This window comes from Bos indicus, chromosome 4 (assembly GCF_029378745.1).
Source record: "Bos indicus isolate NIAB-ARS_2022 breed Sahiwal x Tharparkar chromosome 4, NIAB-ARS_B.indTharparkar_mat_pri_1.0, whole genome shotgun sequence".
NCBI lineage: Eukaryota > Metazoa > Chordata > Mammalia > Artiodactyla > Bovidae > Bos > Bos indicus.
Window position 1 is genome coordinate 33,218,657 of NC_091763.1, and position 14,547 is coordinate 33,233,203.

Genomic DNA, 14,547 nt, shown 5'->3' on the forward strand with positions numbered 1-14,547 from the left:
AGTTTTATTTTGATTTTTCAACCACATAGAAGGGTGGAATAAAAAATATAACCTATATACTCATATAACCATTGTCTATAATTAGTAGTTTTTAACATTTTTTTACATACATTTCACCTGGAATTATAGATTTCATGATATTTTCTAAGTACTTCCGTTTCTGTCTCTTAATTTTCCTACCAAACATTTTCCTCTAAAACATAATACAGTGATTATATTTAACAAAGTGAATGTTAATTCCTCAGTATTATCTAGTAGTTTGTATTTGAACTTTCACAATTAGCTCCCGTAACTGTGTCTAACAGTTGATTTGTTCTGTTTTCTTCTCTTTTTAAATAACATTGACCTGTTGAAAATATGGTACCAATTTTCCTATAGAATGCTTCACCCTCTGGACAATTTCTATTACTTTGTTCTGGTATCATTTAACTTATTATTCCACATCTTGCGTTTCTTATATGCTAAAAAAAGTAAAAGTCTTTCAGTTATCTCCAACTCTGTTGTAACTGATAGACTGTAGCCCACCAGGCTCTTCTATCCATGGGATTTCGCAGGCAAGAATACTGGAGTGGGTTGCCATTTCCTTCCCCAAAGGATCTTCCCGACTCAGGGATCGAACCCAAGTCTCCTGAAGCGTAGCCAGATTCTTTACCATCTGAGCCACCAGAGAAGCCCTATATACTGAGAGTTAAGTCTAAAGATTTTAATACATTCCTGCTAAATATTTTTGGTAAGAAAATTGCATAGGGAATGCTGTGTCATGTGTCATCACACCTGGAAACATCACATGTCAGTGTATTTTACTTTTCTGTGGTACCGAGTTTGATCGCTTGATAAAAGTGATGGCAGATTGGATTCCTCCATTGTGGAAGGAGCTCTATCCTCTTGCAGATATGAGGGGTCTTGGGGCATCAGGGAATATCTTGTGTCTCCTAATAATTACTGTGTCTTGCCTGCTGATGATCCCTCACTCCAGGTTCTCAAAATAGTGATTTCTCTTATTTTCTAGGACATTGTTGCACCTCAGTTTCCCTCCTGTATTTTCACCAATGCTCTCTTTGACTCATTTACCTACAAACATGTAGAAGATTTCTTTAAATAGTTATCCCTTGGCATTACAACCGTCTCTAGTAACCATCATCTCTCTTGCTTTTGTCTTAAGGTCATAAAAGAATGGTCCATGTGCTATCTACATTACTCGGTCTCCAAATTATTCTTAGTCACACTCATTATTTCTTGCTAGACTACTGGACCGCCAGGGAAGTCCCCCTCCTTGCTTTTCAACCCGTGGTAAACTTTCGGATCTGGGAGGAACCATTACCTTCTTTATGAAGCTTTTCCGCAAAGGACAGAACGACCCATTCGCTCAAGTTTGTGTCTTCTCTGCTCTGTATACCATGCTGTCAAGGCATGCAGAATATATATGGAATATCCTTTTTTTTTTTTTTCCATTTGAATTGTATTTTTGGTATTTATTACTGGATTTCTTCAGTCATTGGATAGCATTTAGTAAATGTTTATATTCATGGCCCACTTTCTTTTATTCCAGTCAGTGATTAGTTTTTGAGGTGGACAGTACTTTGGGAGTGGTGATGAGGGAAATCCTTGTATATCAATTATCTTTGCTTCATCTATTGAGGAATTCGATACTTTTCCACTTTATAGCTTTTAATAGAAGGTAAATCCACCTGCCAGTGCAGGAGATGTGGGTTTGACCCCTGGGTTAGGAAGATCCTCCCGAATGGGAGAAGTATTAATCGCTTCCCAAGTGGGCCTGTCACAGCCCCAAGCCCACTCCCCTTACTGTGTCCTCTTCTCATCAGGTTTGCGTCTCAGGAGCTTACTCTTTCTTTCTTGTGATTTGCCTGCAATTAAAGAGTTTATGCAGATCTGCTCTGCTCTTTGGGAGGCATGTATCTAACTTGTTGCTTTCCCTTTCCTTCTCACTATGGAGGCCTAATTGGTTTCCCAGGTGGTTCAGTGGTAAAGGATCCGCCTGCTGCTGCAGGAGATGCAGGTTCGATTCCTCTGTTGGGAAGATTCCCTGTAGGAGGAAATGGCCACGCACTCCAGTATTCTTGCTTAAAGAATTCCATGGACAGAGGAGCCTGGTGGGCTGAGGTTGCAAAGAGTCAAACATGACTGAGAATGCACGCAGGCATGGAGGCCTAATTACATTAATACCGCTTAACATTTATGCCAGTGCTGTTAGGCAGCAGATGTTTGACCCAAGCCACTTTCTGAAAGCAGCAAAACATATTTCCTCAATGGTGTCCTCAGAGGGACCTTTGGCAATCATGGTGTTTTAACCAAGACAAATCTTGAGCTGAAAAGTGGCTTCCACTCGTGGGAATCAGAGTCACAAATACTATATTTCTTACATTGAGCTGTTATCAGTTCAGTCACTCAGTCATGTCCGACTCTTTGCGACCCCATGAATCGCAGCACGCCAGGCATCCCTGTCCATCACCAACTCCCGGAGTTCACTCAGACTCACGTCCATCGAGTCGGTGATGCCATCCAGCCATCTCATCCTCTGTCGTCCCCTTCTCCTCCTGCCCCCAATCCCTCCCAGCATCAGAGTCTTTTCCAATGAGTCAACTCTTCGCATGAGGTGGCCAAACTACTGGAGTTTCAGCTTTAGCATCAGTCCTTCCAAAGAACACCCAGGACTGATCTCCTTTAGAATGGACTGGTTGGATCTCCTTGCAGTCCAAGGGACTCTCAAGAGTCTTCTCCAACACCACAGTTCAAAAGCATCAGTTCTTCGGTGCTCAGCTTTCTTCATAGTCCAACTTTCACATCCATACATGGCCACTGGAAAAACCATAGCCTTTGTTGGCAAAGTAATGTCTCTGCTTTTGAATATGCTTTCTAGGTTGGTCATAACTTGCCTTCCAAGGAGTAAACATCTTTTAATTTCATGGCTGCAATCACCATCTGCAGTGATTTTGGAGCCCCAAAAAATAAAGTCAGCCACTGTTTCCCCATCTATTTGCCATGAAGAGATGGGACCAGATGCCATGATCTTAGTTTTCTGAATGTTGAGTTTTAAGGCAACTTTTTCACTCTCCTCTTTGACTTTCATCAAGAGGCTTTTTAGTTCCTCTTCACTTTCTGCCATAAGGGTGGTGTCATCTACATATCTGAGGTTATTGATATTTCTCCTGGCAGTCTTGATTCCAGCTTGTACTTCTTCCAGCCCAGCATTTCTCATGATGTACTCTGCATAGAAGTTAAATAAGCAGGGTGACAATATACAGCCTTGACGTACTCCTTTTCCTATTTGGAACCAGTCTGTTGTTCCATGTCCAGTTCTAACTGTTACTTCCTGACCTGCATACAGGTTTCTCAAGAGGCAGGTCAGATGGTCTAGTATTCCCATCTCTTTCAGAATTTTCCACAGTTTGTTGTGATCCACAGAGTCAAAGTCAAAATAGATGTTTTTCCGGAACTCTCTTGCTTTTTCCATGATCCAGTGGATGTTGGCAATTTGATCTCTGGTTCTTCTGCCTTTTCTAAAACCAGCTTGAACATGTGTTATAGATCTCTGTAATGTTCCAGAATGTCCTGTGCATCTCATGAATCCCTCGTATGTAAGAGAAGAAGGAAGATGAAATTAGGCACGTTCAAGGTGGTATGGCTGTAAATTGGTACAGCCGTGAAAAACAGTATAGAGGTTCCTCAAAAAAATAAAAATAGAACCACACTTCTACTCTTGGGTATAGATCCAAAGAAAATGAAAACATTAATTTAAAAAGCTCTCTGCACCCCAGAGTTCTTAATAACAGTATTTACAATTGCCAAGATGTGGAAGCAACTTAATTGTCCATTGACAGATGGGTGAAAAAGATGTGGTATACACACATATGCATACAACGGAATAGTATTGAGCCATAGAAAGAATGAAGTTATGCCTTTTGCAGCAACGTGAGTGGACCTAGAGTGTACTGTGCTTAGTGAAGTAAGTCAGAGAAAGACCAGCGCTGTATGTTATCATATGTGTAATCTGAAAAACAAAATAAATGAATATAACAAAACAGAAACAGACTCACAGATACAGAGATCAAGAGTATTATCTGTGGGGAGAGGAAAGGTAGGAGGGGCAAGATAGGGGTAGAGATTAAGAGGTATAAACCAACTGTATAAAATAAATAAGCTACAAGGATGTATTGTACAGCATAAGGAATATAGCCATTATTTTATAATAACTTTAGAGTATAATCCATTAAATTATTGAGTAACTGTTGTACACCTGAAGCTAATATATTGTAAGTCAACTATAGTTTAATTTTTATAAAGTGAATAGATTGAGTCCAATATAAAGAAGAAGGTCAAAACTCAAAAAGGAAGAAGAAGCAATTGCCTGTTTCTCTTAAGTTATTAGGCCAAGGTGGTTGCAATAGTAGTCTACAGCTAACTATTTAGATTTTGGATACATTTGGAAAGTAGAGTTAACCATCCATGACATCATGCTAATTGTTCCTATTGTCTGTATTTTCTCCTTTTTTAGTTTCGCTATTCAAATTGGCTTGATAGGTTGTATATGGTGCTGGGGACTTTGGCTGCCATCATCCACGGAGCTGGACTCCCCCTCATGATGCTAGTGTTTGGAGACATGACGGATAGCTTTGCAGCTGTTGGAAGTTCCGGAAACATAACTTTTCCAAACACAATTAATGGAAGTAAGTGTTGTTTGTGGTACTGATTTTTTTGAAAGCTTGATGAAAAATCATTGACTCAAAGTGAAGTTTGTGGAGTCTTCACTAAGTATGCATTAGTGTGTTTAGTGCTGCGTGAGATGAAGGGGTCATATCTGTAATGAATTTGAGAAGATGATATTCACAGTCATTAGAACATACAGTGAAAGTGCTGGTAGAGATAGATGGGAAAAGAGAGAGCTCTATGAAGTCAGAAATATCCCAGGCAGTTTCAGGAAAAGGTGTTGGAACCTAATCTGGTATTTGAATTTTAAGTAGAAATCAGTTACACAGTTCCGTGACATATTGATTATGGATATAAGAGACAGGAATCCAAGATGATTCTAAAGTTTTTAGTCTGAGAAACTGCATAAGTTGGATGCAGTTACTAACAATTGAGATGAGGAAGATAGAGGGAGATCAGTTTTGGCAGTAAATACCAAAAATTTAATTTTGGGCATCGTCACAGGTTGGGCTTTTTGGAAACATGGAAATGGAGAAATGGGGACAAGAGAAGCTGTGTGTGTGTTTAGGATGGGAGAATAACAGCTTGTTTGTATGCTGATAGAAATTATCCAAGATAGAAGAGAAAGTGATGTTTTGGGAGAGATGGAGAGATTCATTTGAGTGCTGTCCTTGAGAAAGGAAGGAAACTTATGCTTAAGAGGAAATACTTGCTTGAAGTACAGGCATGAATAGTTCACCAACAGTAACGGGTGAGAAGATAGAGTATTTGAATGTTAGTGCTCAAAGGTTGGTATACTTGGACACGAGGACTTGTAGAACTTGTCTTCTCAGTCAAATAGGAAGCAAGACATTTGGATGATCAAGAAAGGAAACCTAAAATAAGTTTTGGGAATTCCCTGGCCATCTAGTGGTTAGGACTCCACCCTCTGCTGAGGGCCCAGATTTAATCCTTGGTCAGGAACTAAGAAAAATCTCCTAAACTGCATGGCATCACCAAAAAAAAAAACTAAAATAAGTTTCTTAGCAGAGTGAGAAAGTGAGTGGACTAGGGTGTCACACACTTTCACATCCTTGAACTTGATTGAGGAGAAACTGGCTCATAACTGAGCTCCCAAGTCACCTTTGGTCAAGTGTACATTGATTTCGACTAAACCGCACAGAGACTTACAGCCTGATGTGCACTCAAGTCATGGAAACCTTGAAGAGGCCTTTTGTGCACTCCAGAATTTAGTGACATAGATTTTTCAGGACCTATAAGTCTCTGATGATTGCTGTGAATCCTTTCCCCCAGAAATATGCACACAGATGTGCATGCCATTTGGGGGTCTTTATGGATCCTCTGATACCTGTCTGTGGATCCTAGGAACTTTGTGTGTGTGTGTGATGCTGAAGAGCACGTTCTTTACCCTGCGGCAGGACTGCTTCAAATTATGTGAATGCCGGTAATGAGTTTGGCTAGAGAATCTTACTGTGTGTCTGAGTTCTGTAAAATTCTCATGTGTTTGTTAAGCCCCTTCAAAGGGACCAGCCAGAAGATGTTGCACCGCATTTGGACTGGCACCTTTCACACCAGTCAGCAAAAGGAAATGTTTAAGGCTTTCTGTGTTCATTGGTTCCCATGCATGCTGTAATTTAGCAATATTCTTTGGAGTTGTGTTACCACCTTACAATGCAAGAATCTTTCAGTGCTCTGTGGTAGCTCAGCAGACTTTATATGTACATCTGTGACCCATTTTGATCTTACTCATTTTTTAATTCAGTCCAGACACACACATTGATCTAACTGTGGGAGGTTTCTACTTACCCCGCTATATACCTGCATGTACTCCATGGAGGGCCAGTGCTGAACCCAGCTGTGTTAGTCAGGAAATACCGGGCTGTTAACGCAGCTGTTGAAGGTTGGCCCAGTCTGGGAAGAGTGGACTATCACGTGGCTCCCTGCAGCTAGCAGAGCTGAGCTCTCATGGGCCACAGGAAACGCACCTTGAGCTGTGTGGATCGGTCTGTTTCAAACTTTATTTTTATTTTTAAAAATGTTTTGTATAAGTTTATTGTGTATAATGTTTAGAGGTTGTTTTCCGTTCCCAGTTATTATAAAGTGCTGACTGGAGTCCTTGTGTTGTACAGTACATCCCTTGTAGCCCGTCTTATACCCAGCAGTTTTGTACCTTCCCCTCCAGGCCCTGTGCTGCCCCTCCGCTGCGCTCCCCCCTCTCCACTGCTGACCCTGGTTTGTTCTTTGTATCTGTGAGTCTGTGTCTCTCATTATGTTCACTAGTTTGTTGGGTTTTTTTTAGGTTCCACATATGATTGATAATATCATACAGTATTTGTCTTTGTTTTTGACTTATTTCACTTAGCATGATGCTGTAGAAGTTCACACATGGTGCTGCCAGTGCCAAAATTTTGTTCTTTTTTGTGGCTCAGTAGTGATCGATTGTATATGTATATATACACCACATCTTCTTTAACCATTTATCTGTCAGTGGACACTTAGGTTGCTTCCATATCTTGGGCAACTGCAAATAATGCTGCTATGAACATTGGGATGTGTGTTCAACTGGTCTTTTTTTTAAAACTGCATTAACATTTATATACATTTTATCTTGATCACTGAAAAATTACTTGGCCCTTACTTTCATAAGAAAATAATCGAGCTCTTTACGTAGGAGTCCTAACCATTGCTGTGTCTTGGCTTTGCCTGGTCCGTATTTACTTGTGAGACGGACAGTAACCTGACCTAGTTACCTAGTAGCGTAGTAAGTCCTCACAATGGTCCGGCTGTGGAGACTTGCTCCTCCTCAGCACGCATCATCATAGATGTTCGGATCACGGAGTTTCCACCTGGGGAGGTAGTTCATGTTGCATTCCTTGCCAGTCCTTCCTGTTCAGCTCCCTCTTCCAGTCTTGGGGAAACCTAGAGAACTATTTGGACGTTTGGTCTCTGTCTCTGCTACCTTCTGAAGAGATGCTGTATTCAGTAGTTACAGTGCTGGCTCTGGAGCGTAGGACGCCTGGCTCTGAAACTCCACCTTTGTCACTTTTTAGTTAAGACGATTGGGGGATTATTTTCATACTTTAATCTCCTCATCTTTGGAACAGTTAGATAGCAGTAGGACCTACTTCATAGAATGATTATGAGAATTAAATGGATTCCTCACTTAAGGCTCACAGAAGAGGGATTAGTCATAAAAAAAGTGCTCAATAATTGTTAATATTTGTAATAATTATCAACAAGAAGCTCATGCTTCCATGCTCCTCACAAGTGAACCTACATAACTTGCAATGATATGGCTCCTTATCTCCTTTCATCTTTTCAGAACTCTGTGATACTAACTCAGTTTTTATGGTTGTTGAAAGGCAGACTGCAAGTCACTCAGTACCTGTTATGAATGTGAAGCCGTCCTTCTCAGGTGCGTTTCCTTAGTAACTATGGACTGCTAGCCATGCCCTTCAGGGAAGGCAAGGGCCTCAAACTATGGCCCGTGGGCCGTATCTGGCCTATTGCCTCTTTTACGCCATCTGTGAGCTTAGAATGATTTTTGCATTTTTAAATCACTGGGAAAAAATGAAAGAAAAATATTTTGTGACACATTATAAAATAATTTGAAATTGAAATTTCAGTATCTGTACATAAAGTTTTAGTGGAACACAGACATGCCCACTTGTTTGCATATTATCTATGGCTGCTTTCATGGAAGCCACAGACGTTGTTATACTATTTATGGCTACTCCCTTTAGGGGAGTTTAGGATGCAGATCAGAAATGAGGCACTCTGTGCTCTGGAGAACTGGCAGAACAGGTCTTCAGATAGATGTTTTCAGGATTTGATCTTAGGAGGCCAGTTCTTGCATCTCCTCATATCTAGAAAAGCACTTATTTCCTTCATGGGGACATTAGTTTCTCTTGACTAGCAGAAAACCTTTGCAAAGATAAGTGCTTGTTTGCGAGAACTCCCCCTTCACCGAAATTGAATATATACTGTCCTTCCCTCGCCACTTGTTTGGAGCAGTTTCTCAGAGCTATATGAGGTGCTATCTCCCAGACTATAACCCTCATTTTGCCTAAAATAAAACTTAGCTCACAGCTCTCGTGCATTTTTTAAAAAGTTGACCGAGTGCTCTATGTACCAGCAATAGTATGTGTCCTAAAGAAGCATTTCCAGCCCCCAGGAAACTTGGTATAATGGGTGGAATGTACCGGGAGCCAACCAATGCACTGGATGTGAGTAGTGCTATGATACAGAGATACACAAAATACTTGGGAAGGGAAGGATAGGTGTTTGGCTCCATTTAGGAATCATGGGAGGCTTCCAGGAGGAGGTGATAACCAAGTTTGGTCAGTTGGTATCTCTCTCATGCACAAAGTAGACATGTTCTGTGTAACAAGTGAAAACATTTAAAAACAAATGTTAAATAAAAAACAAAGCTAGTACCCTTCTCTCACCACTACTCCTGATTGCCTCTCCCCTGTCATATATCCTTCTGTGTCTTTATGATTTATCTCTACATTAATTTTTACCCAAGGACAGTCAGTATTCTGTTATAAACCTCTTTGCAGATTCAGACTTCCAGATGTCCTGAAGTTTGCCTGGATGGGAAGGATTTCAAAGGTTTTGATGTTGGTCCTGGAGATGAGGGCAAGCAAGCTTTCTGATGCTTCTGGTGGGAGAATCAGCCTTCTGGGACCCCAGACACCCTCAGACCTTTCTTCTTGTCCTTCTCCAGGTAGAACCTCGTGACCTCTTCATGGGGGCAGACTAGGTACCAGAGCCTCCTTGTTGGACAGGAAGTATTCCTTGCTTAAGGAAGCTTGGATTTGCTAAGGCTCTTGAAAGTCTGGGAGTTTTACAATAAACATAGGCTTTAACTAGACAGTCGTAAAAACTTTTGAGTGAGCATGTCCTTCTCTGCTGCTGTAATAGACCCATTATCATCTTTCTCTTCTTGTAACACCTTTCTCTAATCATCTTTTTGTTGTGGACCTGATATCCTGATATCCTCCCTTGTATCTCCATCTTGTTAGATTTTGCCTTTGCTTTAAAATCTCTGTTGACTTGGGCCTTGCGAACTCTGATCCACTTGTGTGGACAGAGCTTCACCAGTGCTGAAGTTCTGTAGTCTTCTGTGAGTTCTCATCTTCCTCATGAGACTATGCACTGCCGGAAAATGAGCCTAAGTAAAGGTGATTGTCATTTTTAGACATGTTGTGTTAAAGGTGACAGGTTGGGGACAAGTGTAAACGATATCCAGGCAGTTGAAGGTAAGAGACTGAATCTTGGCACAAAGAGTAGGCCTAGAGATTTGGCATCATTTGAGTTGAAGGGATGATAAATCTCCTGGGCCAAGATTCATTGGGCATTTAATATCTTCTGGGCACTCTTCTTAGTGCTTTGTGTGTATTAACGCCTTTATTTCTTCATGGGCATGAGGTTGATACTGTTATTATCTATACATTACAGATGAGGAAACCAGGGCTCAGAGGGTTGAGTATATTTAATTGACTGAGGTTATAGAGTTACTCACTATTTGAACCCATGCAGACCAGCTCCAAGTCCAAGGAATCAGGTGGACAGAGGGAGACCCAGAAAGGAAGACACTGAGGATTACATGTTAATCCAGAAATGAAAGTACTGGGGGAGATCTGCCATGTCTCATGGTGTGAGTGTCACCCAGAGGTACCCTGAAAATAAACTCTTGATTATTTGTCTCTAGTGGTTCAATTGATGGTACATGGATGATTTTTCTTTTTCTCCATAGCTATATATGTCTTGGTTGGTTCTGTTTAGTCTCCTACCAGACTGTGTGCTGAGGAAGGGAGAAAAGGAGACATTCAACTTCTAAGAGAAGTTAATAATTCAGGGAAAAAGGAAAGAAAAGTAGAAATAACTTACTTTTCTATTTATCTTTTACCATTTCTACTCTTACTTCACCAAAACTCATGTGAGGAACATGAAAACTATTTGTGAAATGCCAATAATCAAAATAATGTTTATATTCTGCTGCTTAAACTATGAACATACAAAGAATATGCAGGTCTTGGGTGTGTGTCCTTGGTGTTGATAAGATAGAAAACACTGCCGTCAGTGTCGTCAAGGCCAGCGTGATGAGTGTGCTTCCAACTAGAATGATAGCTGATATTTCAGTTCTAAGTACTTCTTAAAAATTTCCATGATGGTTATTTTTTTCATTTGCTCAAGGATTTCTTCTGCTCTCAACTATTTCATTGGAAAAATTCTTAGAGATAAATTTCTGGAAAAATCAAATACCAAATAATGGCAAAGTATTTTGCAGTATATTGTTTAGTGTGGCAGTTTAATTTTTAAGTTTGAGTAAAAACTTAAAATATATTTAATTTTTCTAGAATAGTAGTTGTAGTGTAAAATAGTCAGATTTTTTTGTTGTTGTTGTTACTATGGGGGAGATGCTTTTTTAAAAAGTAGGTTAGTTACAGTGTAAACTCTATAAAAAGTAGCAAAAATGAAAATAGATAATACCTGACTCGTTCTAGGTGTTTAAGAAGTGAGATGAATAAACGAGAGACCAAATCACAGAATTTTATAGGTGAAAAAGAGCCCAGAGAATCATCTGGCCCAAACCCATAATTTTGTAGATGTAGAAACCAGTGGAGGCTAGAAGGGAATTGCTTGCTAGTGGGCATTGCTGAATTCCTGGGCCAGGAATCCTGCCTTTTATTCTGGTATTTTCCCCACTCTATTGGTAGTTTCAAATTCTGCCTAAAATGGAAGCAAACACTTCAAACCCAACTTTTCATTTGGTCTTTTCTCTCCCTAAGATGCCATCCTGTGGACTTACATATTAGTGTATCAGGCAGGGCAGCCCCGAGGTACCGCTCTTCAGGCCAGGAGTGACGGTGGCTCCCAGAGGCACCTCGGTCACCTGCAATGAGCCCAGCCACCCTGAGTGTCAGGCAAGTGCCAGAGGGGAGTGATCATCTAAGCAGAAGGTCCAAGTCGCTCTTGCTTGTGTCTGATGGAGCTTCCTGCACAGATGATGGGAACAATTGAGTCACAGCATTCTTGGGCTAGAACGGGGCTAGAACGGACCTGACAGGCCATTGAAGGCAGTGGTTCCCTCATGTCTTTGATCAGAGAATCCTCCTGTGTGAATGATATCTGTCGTAGATGCTGCCCGGGGAAATCAGCTCCAAGAGAGGCTTCCTTGGTTGAAAGTGGTGGAGGGGAGGACCTCTGCTAACTGTCTCTCCGACCACCCGGCAGCAGTGCTGAAGTCACTGCATGTGTTGCCACCACATTTGTCCCGGCTGCAGCCCGTGCTGAGTCATCCTTTTTCTTCCCAATTCCTCTCTGTGCTTCCACTCACCCTCGCCCTCTAGTATCTGGTTCTCCACACACTCTCAGGAGGAGCTTTAAAATAAAAAATGTGTTTGGCTGTTCTGGATTTTAGTTGCAACATGCTGACTCTTAGTTGCTGCATGTGAGAACTAGTTCCTTGGCCAGGGATTGAACCCAGGCTTCCTGCATTGGATTGCTGAGTCCTAGCCACTGCACCACGAGGGAAGTCCCTAAGAATGAGCTCTTACAGACATATGACAGGTCACATCTATCCTCGATGGTTTTCCATACCCTGGAATAAATCCGTCTTCCATTGGCCCACCTGGCCCACCTAATGTCCCCCTCCTGCCTCGTCAGTCTCATTGGTTGTTGCTTTCTGAGTACAGCCCACCCACAGTGACCTTCTCACTGTTCCATGAACACTCTCATTTTCTCCCTGGCTAGGGGCCGTGTAGAACCTGCCCCAGCTTCTTATCATTCATTTCTCCCACAGAAAGACCTTCGTCCCCAGTCCACTCCAAAGCTACTGTAGCATCACTGCTTTATTTCCCTTTTATCAGTTAGTACACTTATCTTGTTGATTTATTGAGTTACTTGTTTATCCAGTTCAGTTCAGTAGCACAGTCATGTCTGACTCTTTGCGAACCCCATGGACTGCAGCCTGCCAGGCTATTACAGTTTCTCAAATGGGAAGAAAGGTGTAACAGAAAAAAGTTCCTGTCTTAAGTTAACTGTCTTACTATTTCAGCAGTGGTACCCTGTCACATGCAGTTTGGGGTCTGATAGTGAAAGGGTTTCCTACTCACATAGAATCCAGTGAGATTAGAAAAAGCGGCGCTCTCGTTCTGAGTTGTGTCCAGAGTATCCAGAACAGAGCCTGCTGTGCAAAGTGGTTTGAAAACCCCTTTATAACATAATCCAGTTAGGAAATCACAGATGTATCCATGTCACATACTTGTCTTTACACTGTTATTAAGCGTTCAGTAGTTAAAACTACTAAACTTATTGAGATATTTGGGTCAGACAAAAATGTAATTAAATGTGATTCCAAAATGGTATGAAGTCTTTAGTTGTGGTGCTGGACACTGTTTGGTGGTTTAGTCATTAAGTCGTGTCTGACTCTTGTAACTCTAATCCCATGGACTGTAGCCCGCCAGGCTCCTTTGTCCATGGGATTTCCCAGACAAGATTTTGGAGTGGGTTGCCATTTCCTTCTCCAGGGGAACTTCCTGAGCCAGAAATTGAACCTGAGTCTCCTGCATTGCAGGCAGAAGCCTGTTCAGTGGTAGGTTTCTTTGTGGTCTTGCTTGGTTTTAGAAAAGGCCTTCCTTACCCCAGGTAGTAAGGTGGTGGTCTGCTGTATCTCTGTTTAACCCCACAATATGCAAGACACATGTACGAAACAGAATGATTGTTGGCATATTCTTACAAATGGTCTGCGTGTTGCTGGCTCTGTGAAATCCTTGAACGTCTTTGGAACAGGCGCAGGTACAGCAGACAGAGCAGCAGGCTGTGCACCAAGGATACAAAGGTAAATGACACAGTCGTGTTCTCAGGCGTTCACACCCGTGGAAACGGCAGGAGGAGTTGGGTATGAACCGTGGCGTGTCTGTTCTAGGGTTGACTTAGTCAGCTGAATCGTGTGTCAGTTACTCTGGAACCCTGTGAGTCACCCTGCTGGAGATAAGCCACTTAGGAAGAGGTCATACTGAGCTCATGCGTGAAGGACCAGTCTTTTCCAGGAGAAAGACTAGGAAAAGGCAGTCCAGGTAGAGAGAGGAGAATGAAGAAGGGCTTAGAGGAGGAAAGCTGTCAGCACTTCTCCCCTCCATCTCATCTCAGTATGTGGACAGTAGCTTTTCATCTGAAAGGATAGAGCTTAGTCTCATGAAATTGAAGCAGCATCTTTTGTCATGCCCTGTTTCCTCTCCAATCCCAAGGGCAAAGGCTTCAGGAATGTGATGATCAAGCAGACCTGGGCTCTGTTTCCTTTTATGCTGTGGTATCCTCGGCCCCTACCCCCAACCCCAGATGGTGGCTGCACAGTGCCCTAGCTACTGGGATGAGGAGAAAGGGTGGGGATAAAAAAAAATCTGGAAAGTCATTGTGTGGCTTATTGTGGTAAGATTGTAAAGGAATTAATAGGGCATGTATGGCTCTTGGACTTTGTCCTTTATCCAGTGGACTGTCATTTAAGGTTATTAACAGAGGCAATATAATTATATTTTTATTCCCAAATAGAAGATGTGGTGGCAAGATAAAGACTTGATGGGATTAGAAAAGCCAGTTAGGAGGCTCTTGTTAGAGCAGATGTAAGAGGTAATGGGGACCTGAACCAGACATTAGCTATGAGGAAGGAGAGGATTTGAGTGGCGCCCAGACAGATGCAGGAGTCACTGAAGCTGCGCAAGTGGTAGAGGCCACCCTAGGAGTGAGTGTAAAATTCTGAGAGGCAGCAGCATGGAGGGAGGAGAGGGCATGAGGAACTGGTGGATAAGACTAAGAGAGAGGGATCAGAGTTATGGGAGGATGAGGAGGATGAGGTGCTAGAAACCAGAGGAGAAA

General features: G+C 41.9%; 1 protein-coding gene across 5 annotated transcripts in view; it reads left to right on the forward strand.

Moving 5' to 3' along the window:
- LOC109557314 (phosphatidylcholine translocator ABCB4) overlaps positions 1–14,547 on the forward strand; it is a 201,519-nt gene that overhangs the window by 15,241 nt on the left and 171,731 nt on the right. For all 5 annotated transcript variants that reach the window (XR_011566205.1, XM_070787625.1, XM_070787632.1 and 2 more), the window contains exon 4: positions 4,514–4,685. Coding sequence is in view for 4 of the 5 variants with exons in the window: in XM_070787625.1 (XP_070643726.1) it covers positions 4,514–4,685 (172 nt within the window). In the remaining variant the exon portion in view is untranslated. The remainder of the gene's footprint in view (positions 1–4,513; positions 4,686–14,547) is intronic.